The 20,515-nt window shown below is 42.0% G+C and overlaps 1 protein-coding gene across 1 annotated transcript in view; it reads right to left on the bottom strand.

Moving 5' to 3' along the window:
• Positions 1–20,515, bottom strand: part of rims4 (regulating synaptic membrane exocytosis 4) — a 100,105-nt gene that overhangs the window by 41,207 nt on the left and 38,383 nt on the right. Inside the window, exons 2-4 of the mRNA XM_068340951.1 lie at positions 11,316–11,451; positions 7,969–8,081; positions 1,106–1,207 (exon numbers count right to left, since the gene is read on the bottom strand). Of these exons, the coding sequence (XP_068197052.1) occupies positions 1,106–1,207; positions 7,969–8,081; positions 11,316–11,451 (351 nt within the window). The remainder of the gene's footprint in view (positions 1–1,105; positions 1,208–7,968; positions 8,082–11,315; positions 11,452–20,515) is intronic.

Below are 20,515 nucleotides of genomic sequence, written 5' to 3'. Positions count from 1 at the left end.
GTGCAATGAGCAATGTGTTTTTTTTATGTCCATGTCAAATAAACATAACATAACATCACAGCTATTTCACCTATGGAAGAAAGTATGGCTCAGATATATCCTTTGCTTACTGCTGATGGCTGCAATGACAATGACAGTGAAAATTATGAATTTGACATGTAACATGATCTCTGAGTATAAGTATATTTGCGCTCATAAAAATGATATGGCAGCTGAAAATCATCATGAAGAAGCTGACACTGTGACATGAGGATTTGATGTGATAAATATGTGATAAACAGGAGGGAAATGTTTGAATAATGTACATAAGTTACCTCATATTTACTGATTTACATTCCTTTATTCTTTATACTGCATACGATGAGCATATAAATGTGTATGTTTGTGTGAGTGTCTTGCTAGGCACTGAGTTATGTTTAGGCAGAGGTCGAAAGGTCACAGCTGAGGTAGCAGCTGATGACTAGTTTAAGATGTAAACCTTGACCTGCTGAAAAAAGGACAATACCTTAAAAGGAAGAGGTTTTACATTATACCATACATGGTCCATTGCTGATATTCTCATCCCCTATCCTTTAGGACACATTGTAAACAGGGACCACCCAAATTAAATAAAAGGAGAAGTTTTCTGCTGGGGTGCTCAAAGCGGGGTAGAGATCTGTAACTGAGCACATCTCTGTCCGTTCTCCTCGCGAGTAAAAATTCAACTGTTGTCTTCTCATTTTTTGTGTGAGTTTTCAATGTTCTAGGTTGTTTGAACCTGACAGAAGCCATTTGAACCGCTTGTCTTAGATCAAATGTAAACAATCATATCTCCAGTTTTCCGGGGTCAATTGGCTCCAAATAAAAACCAAAAGACAGTTTTACATCTATACTGTTGCGTTAACATGCGTACAACAATCCACATGACAGACTTTATTCGTTATGAATTGTTTAAAAACATCATGTGATCTGATCATGGGGACGTGATCATAGGGCTGTAAGGGTAAAGGTTGAATGAAGACATTTCATCTCTCTTCTAAGGGGCTTATTCAGTTCTAACTGACAAGGAGAGTCTCCAGATGGACTCATGTGTCTCAATGAACAGTATATAGTGGAAAAAGCTCACCTGGAGGTAACTTTGATCCTGGTTTCATAGTGAGTCCTCTGGCCTGGATGACCTCCACCTCCAAACCCCCATTCCTCTGTATTAGGCCAATTTCCATTTCACCTATGTTGTTTAAATAAAGGGACAGCTTAATGTGTGTGTGTGTGTGTGTGTGTGTGTGTGTGTGTGTGTGTGTGTGTGTGTGTGTGTGTGTGTGTGTGTGTGTCTGCGTGCATATGTGTGTGGTAGATAAAGTAGATAAATTCTATAATGCAGATTTCAGAGATGTTTTGTGGAAAGGCGAAGCTAATGCTAAGAACATTTCGGTGGGACCTCGTACTAGGACAGCAGTGGCTCAGCGGTAGAGCGGGTCATCTAGTGTTCACCAGATCGGCAGTTCGATTCCCGTTCCTGCCCAAAAAACACATCTGTAGTGTGAGCTGACAGTGGGAGGTGTCAGCTCACCTCCAAGAGCACTGCCAAGGTGTCTGTGAGCAAGGCATCGTCCCCCTTTTACAAGTTGCTCTTTTGGGTGCACCAAGAGGAAGCTGCCTGCCACTCTACCTCCCACTGCATACGTACATGCCCCTTGTGTGAGTATGTGTGTGTGTGTGTGTGTGTGTGTGTGTGTGTGTGTGTGTGTGTGTGTGTGTGTGTGTGCGTGTGTGTGTGTGTTCAGGGCCTGTACATACTAACACATATGCAAGTGATTTGATTAACTGGAGTGTGCCACCAATTTCCCTTCGGGGATTAATCAAGTATTTAAAATAAATGTATATTTTTTTTATTAATACTACAACAGTGATGCCATCACTCAACCCAAACTGTCTGATTGGATCAGCATGGCAATGGCCTGTCACATGTGACCCCCCTAGTTCGATTGCAGAGCAGGGTCATCACACTGGGGATATGTCGTTATTCTACCTGTTCAAGGTTGTTTGATTCTATAGCTTTTTACTGTCTTTTAATCTTACTCAGATCCAGTGTATAGAGGTGTTTACCATCCCTTTGTGTTTTGTCTCATACTTTGTGCTGTACTGTCTGATGTACTGTCTGTGTTGTACTGCCTGTTATACTGCCATGTGTTGTACTGCCTGTGTTGTACTTCCTGTTGTTCTGTCTGTGTTGTACTACCTATTGCACTGCCTGTTTAGCGTGGGTCAGAGAAGACTACAATTTCATCTGTGCTGTATGTCATGCATATATGGTACACTTGACATTAAAGCTGACTTTGACTTTGATCCAACATCATGCAACGGTTTGAGATGTCGTGAGCATGTTGTATTCATTAATTGCAATTGAAAAAAAAACTTTTTAAAAAAAATAAACATACTGGTAAGTGGCAGAGACATTCAATATATTCTGATTTTACTTTTAACGTTGGACTGGAGAGGAGTTGCTCCAGTCTGTCTCACTACTGTGATCAAGGACACTGCTTGGCTGCCAGCAAAAGTGCTTCAAACAGTCAATAAGATTGTGGCACAAGGTAATACAGATAGAAGGTGGTTTAATATCAGTATGGGGGGAGGGTTCATAAACATTTAGATTACTGTAAATAATAAGATAAATAGATCGTGATCTTGATCGCGGATTCCTTAATTGCGTGTTGTTCCTGGAGGACATTAACCACAAAGAATGAGGGCGCACTGTATATTCAGAATGGAAATGAAAAGTAGCAGTAGATGCTGCAGTACCATACACTTACTGGTGTAAAATATGTTTAAAAAAAAAAAAAAAGTAAAAATATTGTCCTTTTCTTCAGTTTTAGGTTAAACTGAGAGGTTTTGTATGTTGAGGGCTGTGAAAAATCATACTGTATGCAGTCTTGGATCCTTTGGGATGGGGGATGGGGGTCAGCGGCAGTGGCTCAGCGGTAGAGCAGATGTCCTGTAGACAGATCGCCCCAACCATCGACGGATCGAATCCCGCTCCCGCCAGGACATTTTCGGAGGGAGTGTGAGCTGACGGTGGGAGGTGTCAGCTCACCTCCCAGCCACTGCCGAGGTGCCCTTGAGCAAGGCACCATCCCCCCCTACAAGCTGCTCAATTGGGGCGCGTTCCTGAAGCCGCTGCCCATCACTCTGCCTCCCTATGTGTGATGTTTGATGTGTGTACTAACGCTAACTGCATGCTTACAGGCCCCCCTGTGTCCTGTGTTTCAAGGGGCCTGTGTATACACTGATTGCCATTAAAAACTAACACAAAGAACACATAAAAATATACCTGAGTGACTGTGTAATTTCCCTGCGGGGATTAATAAAGTGTACTTCTTCTTCTTCTTCAGCAAAAAATTGACCTACATACAGGTGAAAAGTGCAGTGGAGGTTAGACGTCTTACTCTATATGAAGTTTATACTAAAGTCCTTAGTTTAGAATGAAATACAATAAAAACAGTGCTACCTACAGAGGACAAGGAGTATTTGATATGTACACGAAGACCCATCCATCTATTTTTTTGAAGAAAAGATGACTGTAATCATCTAGTCTACAGCTGCTTTTATGCTTTGCGGGTCATGGGACAGTTACTGGAGTACATCCCAGCGAAAGGCGAAAGGCGAGGTACACTCCGGATGCATCACCAGCGCATCACATAGCTACATGATAGACACGGTCTATTGAAGGTTACTTGGTGAACTCGTTTCTTGTTTTGTGTTGTTTTGTTTTGTTTTGTTTTGTTTTGTTGCACGTGCACGGTGCATTTGACCAGACAGAACTGAAAACTGCTCGTGTCGCCTCCACTCCAGTCCTTTTTTTTTTTTAAGTTGCTTTCTCTTAGTTTTACAGAGCCCCTAAGGTGACATAGGGGGGAAAGAAGGCATGGAGAGGAAAAAAAAAAAGCTCCATCTTTACGAGATCTCGCAAAACTTTTGCGAGATCTGCTCCGTATAGTTTGACACTTTCTCACTTCACTTCAAATTAATTATTTATATACTGTATAGATATTTCAATTGTTACACAGTCACTTAGTCACACACACATGCACAGACACACACACACCTTAACACTCGGTCTCCCAGAATTCTGCAACTACTAAAACTCTAATAGCCAGTGATTTTGATTGCTCAAACAATATTTGTATATAATTTGGATTATCATTAAAAATATCTAAGAATAAATTGGTGGAATAGATAAAAACAAATCAGGACACTAAATTAAAAATATAATGGTTGAATGTTTTATTTATTTAATTACCACAAGATAACTCCTCTACAATTACACATCCAAACTCAAACTGTGAAATAAAAACAAATGTATCTGTGAAATTAAAACAGTTGTGTTCTGCTTTAAAATAAATTAGTGTCATCATGAGACCTTAACAAATAAAAATTATTAACTATTATGAACATTCAATAATGCTGTGATGGCTGCTAGCCAGCTGGAGACACTGCTGTTACAACGCCAAGTTGTCGCTTATGCCTCACAAACACTCAGTCAACACAGGTAACTTGTGCTGAGGGGGGAAATATCACTACTGATGACTTATTTACTTCTCTTAAACCTTCCAAGGCACTAAAGGCCCAGAAAAGCAGCCTGGTTGGTCCAGTAAATAAGATTAGATGAGAGCTTCCTCCATCTGCAGAGGAGCGAAGGGCCCTGCACACTAAAGAGGTGCTGAAATGTGACAGTGCAACCCTAACAATCTATCAATGCTAACCAAGGAAAAATATCTCCATGCTAGTCACAATCTACAGAGCTGTTAAAATCACAAGTGGGCATGAGGCTTAACTGGAGACTGTTACTTACAGTAACACAACATGACCAAAGTTAGAGTAGATGTGCTTGATCAAATGGGGAGGCAATATTCATTGTAAGCTCCTGATGATAGCCATTGCTGGTGTTTAATAATATTCTTAACCTGGCTGCCATAAATGCTTCGATCCTGTTCAAGAAGTGCACCAATAAGATGATGTCACAGAATAACCTCATAATGTGACTCGCAAAGGACGTTTGTTCAGTACACATGAAACCAAAAGCCTGACAAATGATGGTGCAAGAGCCCCATTTGCCAAGTGAAGAATGTGTAAGAAAATTAAGCAAATGTGTAAGAAAAATAAAGCAAATGATAATTATGTCAAATGTCATAAGGTAGTGGGAGCTGCACAAGGAAGGTACAGATTACTTGTGTTGACTGTGAGTGATTGGGAGCCATAAAAAACCCATCTTGGCACCGTAACATCAGTGTCTTCAGGTGGCGGCAGCCATCACAGTATTATTGAATGTTCATAATAGTTAATAATTTTCATTGTTAAGGTCTAAATGATGACACCAATGTATTTTGAAGCATGATACAATTGTTTTTATTTTACAGTTACATTTGCTTTTATTTCAAAGTTCGAATTTGGATGTGTAATTGTAGAGAAGCTATGTTGTGTCAATTAAATAAATAAAACACTCAATAATTTTAATTTAGTTTCCTGATGTGCTTTTACCTATTCCACCAATTTATTCTTTAATATTGTACTGACAATCAAATTTATATACAAATAATATCCAAGCAGTCACGACTCAGATCTCGTTTGTGTTTTGAAATTTTAATGATCAAACAATGTCAAAATAAAATATACACACATTTAGGAAAATTACCGCTCCTATTGGTAGATACTTTTTTTTTTAAACAAAGTTATGACATTTCAAATTTTGAAAGCAGTCAAAATTACTGCCTTGGGAGTTCTAGCGTTAAACAACATTGTTTAACTTTGTGTGAAAAGAAAATGGCAAGAACATTAGGTGTTAAATATAAATAAATAAATAAATAAAAACAAACCAGTTTGATCATTTAAAAAAAAAATGTTTTAAGTATGACAATTTTTGTTCATGCATACTTTGTAATTCATAATTTCCAATTGCATGTGTTGTATTCATTAATGCACTTCATGTTCTGAGTTCATAAAAAACTTGTTCTGTAAATAGTTCTCCTACTTTTGTGATCAAAAACATTGATTTGAATCTCAATTTTGAGGCTGTTCTGTAAATACTTTTCAAATAAACAATAAATATAGCAACTTCACATCCATCCATCCATCTTCCACTGCTTATCCGGAATCCACGCAAAGGAGCAGCGGCTATACTCTGAGCCCCTCACGAACAGCAGTGATTCTCACCTTATCTCGAAGGGAGACACCAGCTATCCGCCTGAGAAAGCCCATTTCTGCCGCTTGTATCCGCAATCTCGTTCTTTCGGTCATGACCCATCGCTCATGACCATAGGTGAGGGTAGGAACGAAGATTGAAAGGATACTTGGAGAGCTTTGCCTCTCGGCTTAGCTCCCTCTTTGTGACAACAGTGTGGTAAAGCGACTGTAATACCGCTCCTGCTGTCCCAATTCTCCATCCAATCTCCCGCTCCATTGTTCCATCACTTGTGGAAGAACCTCATTCCTCATTCGGAGAAGGCAGTCCACCGGTTTCCTGCTGGTTTTCCAACTTCAGATCAATCCATATTAATTTCAGACTTAAAAAAATTTAGCGATTTAAGCCCCACCCATTTCCCATCAAACCACACCCACTACCGGTTTGAAACCTGCCCAATCGAGTACAGATACGGATCCAGATAATTTAGATGGTTGAACAGACACAGATACAGACGCAGATAGCTGTGTTCTCGCTCATTCTTAATTCACGCCTACAAACGATTTGGTCAATTCACCTAAGCTACTTGTTTTGTAAGTGGGAGGAAGCTGGAGTTCCTAAAGAGAATCCACGTGGGAACATACACAAAGAATCAGAACCCAGAAACTTAACCTTGCTGTAAAGCGACAGTACTACCCATTGTCCCACCGTGCATCCTGTACACATGGATTATAGATGCAAATGTGCATATGTGATTTATATCATAATTATATCTACATATGAATAATATTTATATCCGTCTTTGTTTTTTAAACAGAGAAACTTTTAGACATTAGGATAGCATCATCTTCAAAGTGAGTGGTGAAAGATATAAATCAAAGATAATTCATTTTGGTTTTCCCAGGCTTCTTAAATAGATCAGGGAATGTCTTTTTCAGTGACAACTGATCTCCATCAATATACACATATAGGTGTCCATTCTGTGCAAAACAATGTTTTATTGTATGCCCATGTTTTTATGGTGCATCCTAGTTTCAGCTTGAATTGTACAGTATTTTGTGATGAATCATGTTGTTTAGATGTGTACCTCTAGGTGTGAGAAAAACAAAAACCAAACAGTGATCGAAGAGCCAAGTATGGTTGAGATAACTTTTCATATGATTTAATTGAGATTTCTCACTCAAATTTGCCAGTGCAAGTATGTCACTGTATTGCAGATAAATTAATTTATTGTCTGTATTTTGTAACATCAACCATTTATTTGACTATATCTACTGGAAGTCCATCACAGAACATTTTATGTTAGAGGTCACAGATATGTTTAGCCGTGCTTTTATTCATTCATTCTTCCCCCACAGATCTGGAAGAAAATTAATGGTGTAGAGTAGCATTCTACTCAGGGAAAAATAATGTAAATGTAATGTAATGTAATTTTTTTTTTATCCTCGTAGGGAAACTCTAGATCACACCGGTAGTTTTTTAATTCCATGCATATATAGTGTGTGCAGGCAGTAGGGGAGTAGGTAGAGTGGCGGGCAGCTCCTTTGTGGTGTGCCCTAATGAGCAACTTGTAAAGTGGGCGGCACCTTGCTCAAGGGCACCTTGGCTGTGCCCGCTTCAGTGTGAGCTGACATCTCCCACTGTCAGTTCACACTGCAAAGTGACTGGGCTGGAGCAAATCAAACCACCAATCCTGCAATCATTGGATGACCCACTCTACTAGCTGAGCCGCTGCTGCCCCTAATTATACAGCTGAACATTTCATCACACTTGTGGTGCAAAGTGGTAGTTAATCTTAAAACACTTTTACTCACCCATGGATGTTGTTGCTAACGTCTGTCGACCTACAAATTGGGCAGGTCCCATTCCATCTAGGAAGTCACTGAACTGTGCATCAGATGCCGAACACGTGCCGCTGTAGTTTAGACTGAAAGGAGATCATAAAATTTAAAAAAAAAAAAAAGAGAGATGGAGACTTAAATAAAACCAAGCAGTTGTAAATATAATTTTAAATTGAGGGTGGCCTTTTCAGAGCCCACATGGACCAAAATTTTTAGAGTGTGAACTGGCAGTGTAGAAGTGCCAGTTCACCTCCTGTGCACTGTCAAGGTGTACTTGAGCAAGGCACCGTCCTCTTTATAAGGTGCTCATGTAGGCACACCACGAAAGAACTGACAACCAATCTTATCTGCATGCCTACAGGGCCCTCGTGTCTGTCTGTGTGTGTGTCAGGGCCTGTACACATGTACAGTAATCCCTCGCCTATTTGCGCTTCAAGATGAACAGCTTCACTACATTGCAGATTTTTAGTAGGCAGTCACGTGATACCATACAATGTAGCCAAAAGAGGACACAAGCCAGTACAAATATAGAGGGTTGTATCAGGAAGGGTATCCGACGTAAAACCTTTGCCAAATCAAACATGTGAATCAAACCTATGACTTCCAATACCGGATCGGTCGAGGCCCGGGTTAACAACGACTGCCATCGGTGCTGTTGATCTACAGGGTGCTTTGGTCGAAGAAGGGGAAGAGGGAAGTGTGTCCGTAGGAAGAGACAGAAGAGGAACACCAAGAGTATAGGACTGAGAGTAGGGACGTTGAATGCTTCAACTATGACAGGAAAAGGTAGAGAGTTGGTTGATATGATGCAGAGAAGGAAGGTAGACATACTGTGCGTCCAGGAGACCAGGTGGAAAGGTATCAAGGCTAGATGTTTACGAGCAGGGTTCAAGTTGTTCTATCATGGTGTAGGTAGGAAGAGAAATGGAGTAGGAGTTATCTTGAAGGAGGAGTTTCTTAGGAATGTCCTGGAGGTAAAGAGTGTCAGATAGAGTGATGAGTCTGAAGCTAGAAATTGAAGGTGTCATGTTCAATGTTGTTAGTGGGTATACTGAACAAGTAGGATGTGAGCTGGAGAAGGAGAAATTCTGGTTGGACTTTGAAGAAATGATGCAGAGCATACATAGAAGTGAGAGTTGTCATTGGTGCAGACTTCAATGGACATGTTGGTGCAGGAAACAGAGGTGATGAAGAAGCGATGGGCAGGTTTGGTATCCATGAGAGGAATGCAAAAGGACAGATGGTGGTTGACTTTGCGAAAAGGATGGAAATGGCTATAGTGAATACTTTCTTCCAGAAGAGGCAGGAACATAGGGTGCACACAGGTAGACTACATCTTGTGAACACAATGTAATCTGAAGGATATCAGTGACTGCAAAGTAGTGGTAGGCAAGAGTGAGGGTAAATACCATAGGATGGTGGTGTGTAGGATGAGTCTGGTGGTGAGGAAGATGAAGAGAGCAAAGGCAGAGCTTAAGATGAAATGGTGGAAGCTGAAAAGGAAGAGTGTTGCATGACTTTTAAGAAGGAGTTAAGACAGGCTCTGGGTGGTCAGGAGGTGCTTCCAGATGACTGGACAACTGCAACTAATGTGATCAGGGAGACAGGTAGGAGAGTACTTGGTATGCCATCTGGAAGGAAAGTAGAAAAGGAGACTTGGTGGTGGAATGAAATGGTACAGGAGTGCATGCAGAAAAAGAGTTTAGCTAAGATGAAGTGGGACACTGACAGGACTTAGGAGAGTAGACAGGAGTACAGATGCAGCATAAGGTGAAAGCAAAGGCCAAACAAGGGGCTTTTGATGACTTGAATGCTAGGTTGGACAGTCAGAGGAGGAGACCTATCTATACAGGTTGGGAAGACAAAGAGACAGAGATGTGAAGGACATGCAGCAGGTTAGGGTGATTAAGGATAGGGATAGAAGTGTATTGATAGGTGCCAGTAGTGTGATGGGAAGATGAAAAGAGTACTTTGAAGAGTTGATGAACGAGGAAAATGAGAGAGAACAAAGACTAGAAGACGTGAAGTGAGGAGGAGATTGAAGCGGATGAAGAGTGGAAAGGCACTCGGTCCTGATGATATACCTGTGGAGGTATGGAAGTGTCTTGGAGAGGTGGCAGTATTGTTTCTGACTGGGTTGTTCAACAGGATCTTAGATAGCGAGAAGATCTGAGGAATGGAGGAGAAGTGTGCTGATGCCCATTTTTAAGAACAAGGGAGATGTGCAGAGTTGTGGCAACAACAGAGGAATAAAGCTGATGACCCATCCAATGAAGTTATGGGAAAGAGTAGTTGAAGCTAGACTAAGGGCAGAAGTGAACATTCGTGAGCAGCAGTATGGTTTCATGCCAAAAAAGAGTCTACAGATGCAGTGTTTGCTTTGAGGATGGTGGCAGAGAAGTAAAGAGAAGTCCAGACGGAGCTGTATTGTGTTTTTGTAGATATGGAGAAAGCTTATGACAGGGTGCCCAGAGAGGAACTTTGGTATTGTATGAGGAAGTCTGGAGTGGCAGAGAAGTATGTAAGAGCGGTGCAGGACATGTAGGAGGACTGTATGACAGTGGTGAGATGTGCTGTAGGTGTGACAGAGGAGTTCAAGGTGGAGGTGGGACTGCATCAGGGATTAGTATGTTTATTGACAAATAAATATCTTGTATTTTATACTGTTTCCTGTCCTTAAGAGAAACGAAACCCCCACCACACCTCCTATGCACGTAACGCACACAAATATGTATACATTCATATTACATAGACATGCTTTACATTTACTCTAAACTTGTTTTGTTTATATCAATATTGTAAATCTTATAAAACCATTTTATATGTATATAAAGTCATGTATATTTATATATACAGAATATCAGGGCTGATATAAATGAAGAGAAGCTATTTGAATTTACCATCCATCAGGTACATATGGACAATAATCTGAACAATCAAAGTTTTTTCAAAATTTTTTTTTCCTGTGTTTGTATATAGATATGAGGAGAGTTCAAATGTCAATTCAGTTAAGTGAGCATGTTTGTGCTTTGTATTGCAATAAGTACCATTTTTTTCTATGTCTTTTTTTTTCTCGAATTTGACCTTACCAAAAAACTGCCTAAGTAGGCCAGGGGCCTGTCTTTCCAGCTCCACCAATTTCCTTGGTTGTCATCCAGCCTTCCCTTGAAGTCCTAGTGTTCCAGGCGAAACAATAGAACCACTACGACTGGATTATCGTGTTGATGTATGCCTATCACTTCCACTGATTTCACTCAATTATTGAAAGTCCGAAGATTGAGATAAAAATACAATGAATGAAATAAGAATGGTTTACTCACTTGCCCTCTGAGCCATAGCTGTGCATGCTGTCTTCTATAGACTCATGGCTAGCCTGGCGGACAGTCCGACTGGGCATCTCCACAGCCAAACCTGTCTCTGTGCTCCTCTGGATACCTCCCTTGAACTTTCTGCCTTCTAGAGGGAGAGACACATACAAACACACTCACGTTAACATAACACCAGTGAGATTTTGTTCTATTGAGCCAGCTAGCTTAGATGACTGCTAAACTAAAGGATGCCCTGCCTCAACACTTACACAGTATACAAATGCTACAGTTAGCTTAGTTTGTTGATTGTTGATTACCTTTCCACTTGGATTTGCATGTTATGTACATTTCATTGTTAGGCTGTAGTGGTTTATGTATGTTTATATAAATGTTTAATAATGTTAAATAAAATAATCATGTGATAAAATAATATAATTAAATGATAGTGAAGTGGAAGGCCTAACACTGGGACCTGGCTAGTAATTTGATCTGTCTCACATAACTTGTAAAAGATGGCCTTTTAAGGGGAAAAAAATATTTGGTATACACTTGTCGGTCAGTAACCACCCATTTACACACATCAGAGTATCTTGGGTTATAAAGAAATGAGGGAACACTTGGGGAGAGAGAGTGTGAGCTTAGAGTTCAGTTTAAAGTGCGAGCCATGTAATATTGGTTAAGTATCTGTTAAAATTATTATCATCTATCATTTATTTATTCAGTTTATTTTCTTCTTTCCAGACATGTTATTACAACAGATTTTACTTTCATCAGTGTTGAAACGTCAGCAACATCATCCGAAAAAAAAAAAAGGGTTGACGGGTAGAAGCCATTTGCTTGTAAGGTTCCCGTCCCCTAAATCAACAACATCTCTCTCATTACAGCACATTGTCAACCAATACATACTTTGCATGTCACAAATCAATTTCAGTTATTTTAATCTGGTACATTGTTGTTTTGATCTGTCCATTATTCCAATAGTCGTGCGTCTTTGCACACCTCTTTATCAGTTCTTGAGAAGAGTCCGAATTTTGTTAATGTTCATTTTGTTATTCCTTTCAAGGGTTGTTTCTGGTCAAATTTATTACTAAGCGCAGTTGGAAAGACTTGCTTTGTGTGGCTGAGTTGATGTTGCTTTCTGTATCTTCCACACTCCTAATCACTGGCGACAGCATCACGGTTTCTGGCCTTCACATCCAAACGTTTTCCCCATTTCTCCAGCTTTTGGGTGATATCCTTCTTGAGCCGAGCATTGGACTCCTCATGCCGGTCACTCATCCTGGCTATGGCTTCATTCAGCATGATGGCCATAGCCTCCTTATACACCCTGGCCGTTGGCTCTGCTGCTCGGTCGGTGTCCTCTTGTGCTTTGGTCTGTTGTAATCCCATTTTTCTCAGCTTGCGGTGCAGCATGAAAACACCAAAACCCAGTGTTGTTATCCCGATTGTCATGGTGGTGAAGATGTACATATCCTCGACATCCTCCACATCCAGTGGGGCCAGACACATAGTTTTGAAAGTATCCCAGCTGTCCAGCATGTAGCCAGCCAAAAAAGTCCCATCTGGACAATGGCGCTCACCAGTTCCGACAGGTCTGGTGGAAAAAATTGTCAATCGCGTTAAGTGACCAGCTCAGTAGATTCATCTTAGTTAGAAGACTTCGTATGATGATAATGTTGGATTTCTTCTCAACCTGAGTTGACAAATAAATATTTTATATTTATGTACTTTGTCCTGTCTTAAGGAAACCCCAAATTCTACTTCAAGGCCTATTATAGGTAATTGATTATAATTTATTATAAAATTATGATCAATCATTATTGAGAAAAATCATCAATAATTGCATAATGTCTACTGCACATACACGAGCACACTGCACCTATCCTCCTAACCGCTGTAAGCCTCGGGCCTACTACCTGGCGCATGAGTTTTCACACATTTTCCTGCTGTATAAATACCAACCCGGGCGGACCCTGAGACTGCATGTCCGCCCGGGCATGTCCTCCCCTGTTTTCTGTGTTATACAACCCCTTCTGCTCATCAGACCGGCACTTGAAGGCTCTAGTCATTGTCACAGCTGACTTCAATCATGTCACCTCAACAATGTCCAGTGTGTGGACTGTCTCATACAGAAGAACAGAACTGTTGACCTGTATTACACTGATTCTAAGGGGGAATACACAAGCACCCCTCTGCCCCCAGTAGGTAAATCAGACCACAACCTTGTGCGCCTGCAGCCCACCTACATTCCGCTGGTAAAGGAACTGCCAGTAACATTCTGATAGATTATCCAACATCCAGCAGATGGTCCCCAGAAGCTGAGGAGGGGCTGCTTCTAGACCATGAACTGGGATGTTGTTGTAGGATCATATTGGGAGGACATCAATGCAGGCAGCTCAGTGACTATATGAACTTAAATGTGGACGTATTGGTACATGTCAGGATAATAAAGTGTTACCCCCACAATAAACCCTCAGTAACAAAGGAGGTCAAGGCTGTCCAGAACAAAAAAAAAAGTAGGCGTTCAGGAGTGCAAACATAGAGGACATGAGGAAGGTCCAGCAGGAAGTGAGACTCTGCATTAGGGAGGCCAAATAGTCATACAGGAGGAAATTGGAGAACCAGTTGCGGCATAAATAGGTGCTGGAGATCTGGGGAGGGTATCGTCACTGTGGAACACCTTATGCATCATGTCTGTGCCCAAGGAGGGGACACTCTTACTGAGATAAATGACTACTGACTATTTGGTCTTACTTTCCCATTTTATGATAACTCTGGAGCAACTGGCCCTGAAGCTCACGCCTCCTTAGGTGCAGGGCGCGATAGACCCCCTCCACTGGTCACTCCCAAAGAGAACCTCAGCATCTTCATCTCTGCTACCTCCAGCTCTGCCTCCTGTCTCTAGACCAAACAACATCGCTGGTCTCACCACAGTTTTGTACACCTTTCATTTTAGCTGAAACTCTTCTATCACACATCACACCTGACACTTTTCTCCACCCGTTCTATCCTGCCTGTACATTCTTCTTCCCCTCTTCATACAATACCACAGTTCCTCTCTGGGCACTCTGTCATAAGCTTTCTCCAGATCTACAAAAACACAATGCAGCTCCCTCTGGCCTTCTCTGTACTTCTCTATCAACATCCTCAAAGCAAATACTGCATCTGTAGTACTCTTTTTTGGCATGAAACCATACTGCTGTTCACAAATGTTCACTTCTGCCCTTAGTCAAGCTTCCACTACTCTTTCGCATAACTTCATTGTATGGCTCATCAGCTTTATTCCTCTGTAGTTGCCACAACTCTGCACATCTCGGGTAACATAACTCGGGTAAGTGCCACATGCAGAAGTTCTCTGACGACACTGCAATTGTGGCATGTATCAGGGAGGGTGATGAGAGGGAGTACAGGAGAGTGGTGACGGACTTTGTGGGGTCGTGTCAGCGGAATGAGCTTCAGCTAAACATCTCCAAAACCAAGGAGATGGTGCTGGATTTCCGGCGGGCACCACCCTCCCCACAGCCAGGAGTCATCGGGGGTAAGGAGGTGGAGGTAGTGGGGACTTATAAGTACCTGAGACTGCAGCTAGACAGTAGGCTGGACTGGTCACACAACCTGGACTGTGTATATAAGAAGGGCCAGAGTAGCTTGTACTTCCTAAGGAGGCTGGCCTCCTTCAACATCAGCTCTAATCTGCTCAGACTGTTTTACCAGTCCATTGTGTCCAGTGTGCTGTCCTACGCTATTGTGTGTTGGGGTGGTGGTGCAAGGAAACGGGACACAGAGAGACTCGACAGGCTCATCCAGAGGGCTGGTTCTGTGATCGGTCAGGATCTGGACTCAATACAGACTGTTCTAGAGAGGAGGACTATGTCCAGGTTTAGATCGATCCTGGGTAACACCACCCACCCCTTGCACACCACCTTTGCCCAGCAGAGGAGCTCCTTCAGTGGCAGACTGCTGTCACCAAGCTCCTCCACTGAGGGACTCAGGACCTCCTTCGTGCCTCGTGCCATCAGAGGGCACAACCACTCTCTCAGAAGGAGGGGGGCCGAAGCCGCAGGGTCATCAAGGTCGGGTGAGAAGGGATAGACGAGGGGGGCCTGGGACTCACTGTGGATGCACTGTGGGACACTTTGTGGGGGTCCTTAGTGTCAGGTTACAGCTTGGTACATCCACATGTTTCTGCTTCTGATCACACATCATCTACACCCAATGCTTCCTTCTTCTCTCATGTCCCTATGCTTCCTTTTATTCTAGGTTCTTCTGTTTCCTGTTGTTATAATTACGTAAACAGTATGTAAATAATGTAATTTATACAACGTCTTTTGGCTGTGCCATTTCTCTCTGTCCTTGTTATGTGTATTTACTGTATCTCTTGTGAGCAGATGTCACCTGAATTTCCCTTGGGATCATTAAAGTATCTATCTATCTATCTATCTATCTATCTATCTATCTATCTATCTATCTATCTATCTATCTATCTATCTATCTATCTATCTATCTATCTATCTATCTATCTATCTATCTATCTATCTATCTATCTCCCTTGTTCTTAAAAATGGACACCAGCACACTTCTCCTTCACTCCTCAGGCATCTTCTCACTATCTAAGATCCTGTTGAACAACCCAGTCAGAAACTGTACTGCTACCTCTCCCAGACACTTCCAAACCTCCACAGGTATATCATCAGGACCGACTATCTTCCCACTCTTCATCCTCTTCAGTGCCCTCCTCACTTCATCCTGACTAATCTTTGCTACATCCTGGTCCACAACAGTCACCTCTTCTAGTCTTTGTTCTCTCTCATTTTCCACGTTCATCAACTCTTCAAAGTACTCTTTCCATCTTCCCATCACACTACTGGCACATGTCAATAGACTTCCGTCCCTATCCTTAATCACCCTAACCTGCTGCACGTCCTTCCCATCTCTATCTCTCTGTCTTGCCAACTGGTATAGATCAGTCTCTCCCTCCTTACTGTCCAACCTAGCATACAAGTCATCATAAGCTTCTAGTTTGGCCTTTGCTACCTCTACCTTCACCTTACGCTGCATCTCCCTGTACTCCTGTCTACTTTCCTCAGTCCTCCCAGTGTCCCACTTCCTCTTAGCTAACCTCTTTCTCTGTATACACTCCTGTACCTCCTCATTCCACCACCAAGTCTCCTTATCTACTTTCCTTCCAGAAGACACACCAAGTACTCTCCTACCTGCCTCCCTGATCACATTAGTTGTAGTTTTCCAGTCATCTGGAAGCCCCTCCTTGCCACCCAGAGCCTGTCTTAACTCCTTCCTAAAAGTCATGTAACACTCTTCCTTTTTTTACTTCCACCATTTTGTCTTCTGCTCTGCCTTGCCCTCTCCATCTTCCTCACCACCAGAGTCATCCTGCACACCACCATCCTATGCTGTTTGGCTGCACTCTCGCCTACCACTACTTTGCAGTCACTGATCTCCTTCAGGTTACACCGTCTACACAAGATGTAGTCTACCTATGTGCTCCTACCACCACTCTTATAGGTCACCCTATGTTCCTGCCTCTTCTGGAAGAAAGTATTCACGACAGCCATTTCCATCCTTTTTGTAAAGTCAACTACCATCTGTCCTTCTGTGTTCCTCTCCTGGATACCAAACCTGCCCATTACTTCCTCATCACCTCTGTTACCTGCACCAACATGTCCATTAAAGTCTGCACCAATGACAACTCTCTCACTTCTAGGCATGCTCTGCATCACTTCATCAAAGTCCAACCACAATGTCTCCTTCTCCAGCTCACATCCTACCTGTGGAGCATACCCACTAACAACGTTGAACATCACACCTTCTGTTTCTAGCTTCAGACTTATCACTCTATCGGGCACTCTTTTTACCTCCAGGACATTCCTAACAAAATCCTCCTTCAAGATAACGCTTACTCCATTTCTCTTCCCACCTACACCATGATAGAACAACTTGAACCCTGCTCCTAAACTTCTAGCCTTGCTACCTCTCCACCTGGTCTCCTGGACACACAGTATGTCTACCTTCCTCTTCTGCATCATGTCAACCAACTCTCTACCTTTTCCTGTCATAGTTACAACATTCAACGTCCCTACTCTTAGTCCTATACTCTTGGCGCTCCTCTTCTCTTTCTTCCTGCAAACCCACTGTCCTCCTCTCCTTCTTCGACCTTCTTCGATACTTCATTATTAAGAATGTTGATCAATTTTCCTCATCCGGGGGCCTGCCCTCACCATCTAGTGGTGTCAATGAAATTTCACTTCTTCTTCTTTTCCTTTTAGCTTCTCCCTTCAGGGATCTCCACAGCGAATCAATTGCCTCCATCTAACCCTGTCTTCTGCATCCTCTTCTCTCACACCAACTACCTTCATGTCCTCTTTCACTACATTCATAAACCTCCTCTTTGGTCTTCCTCTAGGCCTTCTGCCTGGTAGTTCAAAACTCAGCATTACTCTATCAATATATTCACTATCACTCCCCTGGACATATCCAAAAGATCTCAGTCTGGCCTCTCTGACTTTATCTCCAAAACCTCTAACATGTGCTGTCCCTCTGATATACTCATTCCTGATCCTATCCTTCCTGGTCACTCCCAAAGAAAACCTGAGCATCTTCATCTCTGCAACCTCCAGCTCTGTCTCCTGTCTTTTCCTCAGTGACACTGTCTCTAGACCAAACAACATTGCTGGTCTCACCACATTTTTGTACACCTTTCCTTTAATTTTACCTGAAACTCTTCTACCACACATCACACCTGACACTCTTCTCCACCCGTTCCATCCTGCCTGTACACACTTCTTTCCCTCTTTTCCACACGCCCCAATGCTCTGGATTGTTGACCTTAAGTACTTAAAATCCTCCACCTTCTTGATCTCTTCTCCCTGTAACCTCACTCATCCACTTGGGTCCCTCTCATTCACACACATGTACTCTGTCTTACTGCGGCTAACCATCATTCCTCTCCTTTCCAGGACAAACCTCCACCTCTCTAGCTTCTCCTCCACCTTTTCCCTGCTCTCAGATCTACAAAAACACAATGCAGCTCCGTTTGGCCTTCTCTGTACTTCTCTATCAACATCCTCAAAGAAAATACTGCATCTGTATCACTCTTTTTGGCATGAAACCATACTGCTGCTCACAAATGCTCACTTCTGCCCTTAGTCTAGCCTCCACTACTCTTTCCCATAACTCATTGTGTGGCTCTTCAGCTTTATTCCTCTGTAGTTGCCACAACTCTGCACGTCTCCCTTGTTCTTAAAAATGGGCACCAGCACACTTCTCCTCTATTCCTCAGGCATCTTCTCACTATCTAAGATCCTGTTGAACAACCCAGTCAGAAACTCTACTGCTACCCCTCCTAGACACTTCCAAACCTCTACAGGTTATTTCTATAGACCAGGAAAAGGCTTTTGATAGAGTTGAGCACTTTTATGTATGACACACTCTACATGGTTTTGGTTTCAGCTCTAACTTTATTACCAAGATTCAGACCTTGTATGGAGACACTGAGAGTGCACTTAAGATTAACGGTGGCTTTAATGCTCCTTTTAAGGTCCAAATGGGCGTGAGACAGGGCTGACCCCTCCCAGGGATGCTCTACCCTCTGGCACTGGAACCTTTTTTAAACCAGCTGAGAACAAGTCTCGTGTTCATTTTCCTGGTTCTTCTTGTAGTTTCAAAATGTTTGCATATGCTGATGATTTTATTGTTGCCATCAAAGACCCACATGGTATAAGCTCTTTGGAATGCACTGTACACCCAAAGTCGACTGGGCAAAGAGTGAGTCTCTAATGGAAGGACGTGGGCAGGATGAAATCATTTTCTGGGAGAGACTCCAATGGAGAACAAACAGGTTAAAACACCTTGGAGTGTATCTGGGAAATCAGGTTATTATGAAAAACAACGGGGAAAACATTTTAGAGAAGGTGGAAAAAAGGCTAAAAAAACTGGAAATGGGTTTTATCGGAACTGTCTTTTAGAGGTTTAGTTTAAAAAGGACAGTAAAGTCAAAATGAAAAAGGTCTGCATTTGAAGTACATACGTTAAAAAAAAGGCTTGGTGGCATTTTTTTTTTTTAGGAGCAATGGGTTTTTACAAAAACAAAATTAATCGTAAATTATGGAGCATGCCATGACAGTGGAAGTGGACATCGGGGTGAATCCATATCAATGCAGATAAAGCAAGCGACAACGTAATGAGCCGACATTTTCACTATTATTTATCAGGATATCACCTAAAATCATATCATCATCATCGGATACTGAGGACGAGTTCCCTCTGAACCCACCTGGGGGTGTAATAATCCCGGATAATTGCCACCCAATGTATGCAGAGGATGAGTTTTGACATTTAGAGACTCTAGGTGTCTTCATCTGAATCAGATTCTGACAGAGATATCCAACTAGTTATAATGTCCCGTTTTGGTTTACTGTATGTATGGAAAAGTTAAGCGCGCTACCGATGCTAAAGCACGAGCTCGTCAATGGGATTTTCCATATTATGGTAGCATCGAGCTAACCGCCATTCCTTACTGTTGGACTGTGTGGGGTCAATAACAACTCTGGTTTTATCAATATGTCTTGTATTTACGAATGTATAAGGATCAGGGCCTGACATTCTGTTTTTGTATGTTTTATTTAAGTTTCACAGATCTTCTCAGTAAAATGACCTGTCTATCACTTTTGATATTGTTTACTTTTTGCGAGTGCCATAATCGTGCGATAATCTGGTCATAAAATCATTTATACAATATCTTGAGTAGCTCCAGACATTAACTAATTATCCACTAAACCTTGGGAATTCTGAATAAATACTATGGGTTGTCCGAAAATGACCTTGTCTTCAAATCACTTTGGAAATTATCCGAGGTAAAGTGCTCATGACATGACCCCGTTTATTCGTGCTCTCCATTTCCTTCCTAGCTTCCCAGAAGATATTCTAAAGAAGGATAGGTCCTTGTCATTGTTTTTATGTCCTGTTTTGTTGGCACAACCGTTCACCTCGCAGGTAACCATGATTCTTATTGGGTTTATCTCTTCAGTGATCGCATTATGTTCTATGGCTGCGAAGATAAGTATGTCCCCAATGACGTATGACGCCCACGTGACCACTGGATGCAGAAGCTACTGCAGCACATATTTTAAGGTTTTCTGACCAAAGGGATGATGTTAGACATCATCATCATTTTTCATATTGCCACCGCTACATCC

This window comes from Antennarius striatus, chromosome 18, assembly GCF_040054535.1.
Source record: "Antennarius striatus isolate MH-2024 chromosome 18, ASM4005453v1, whole genome shotgun sequence".
NCBI lineage: Eukaryota > Metazoa > Chordata > Actinopteri > Lophiiformes > Antennariidae > Antennarius > Antennarius striatus.
Note: the sequence above shows the minus strand (reverse complement) of the source record. Positions and strands in the feature narration are given on the sequence as shown.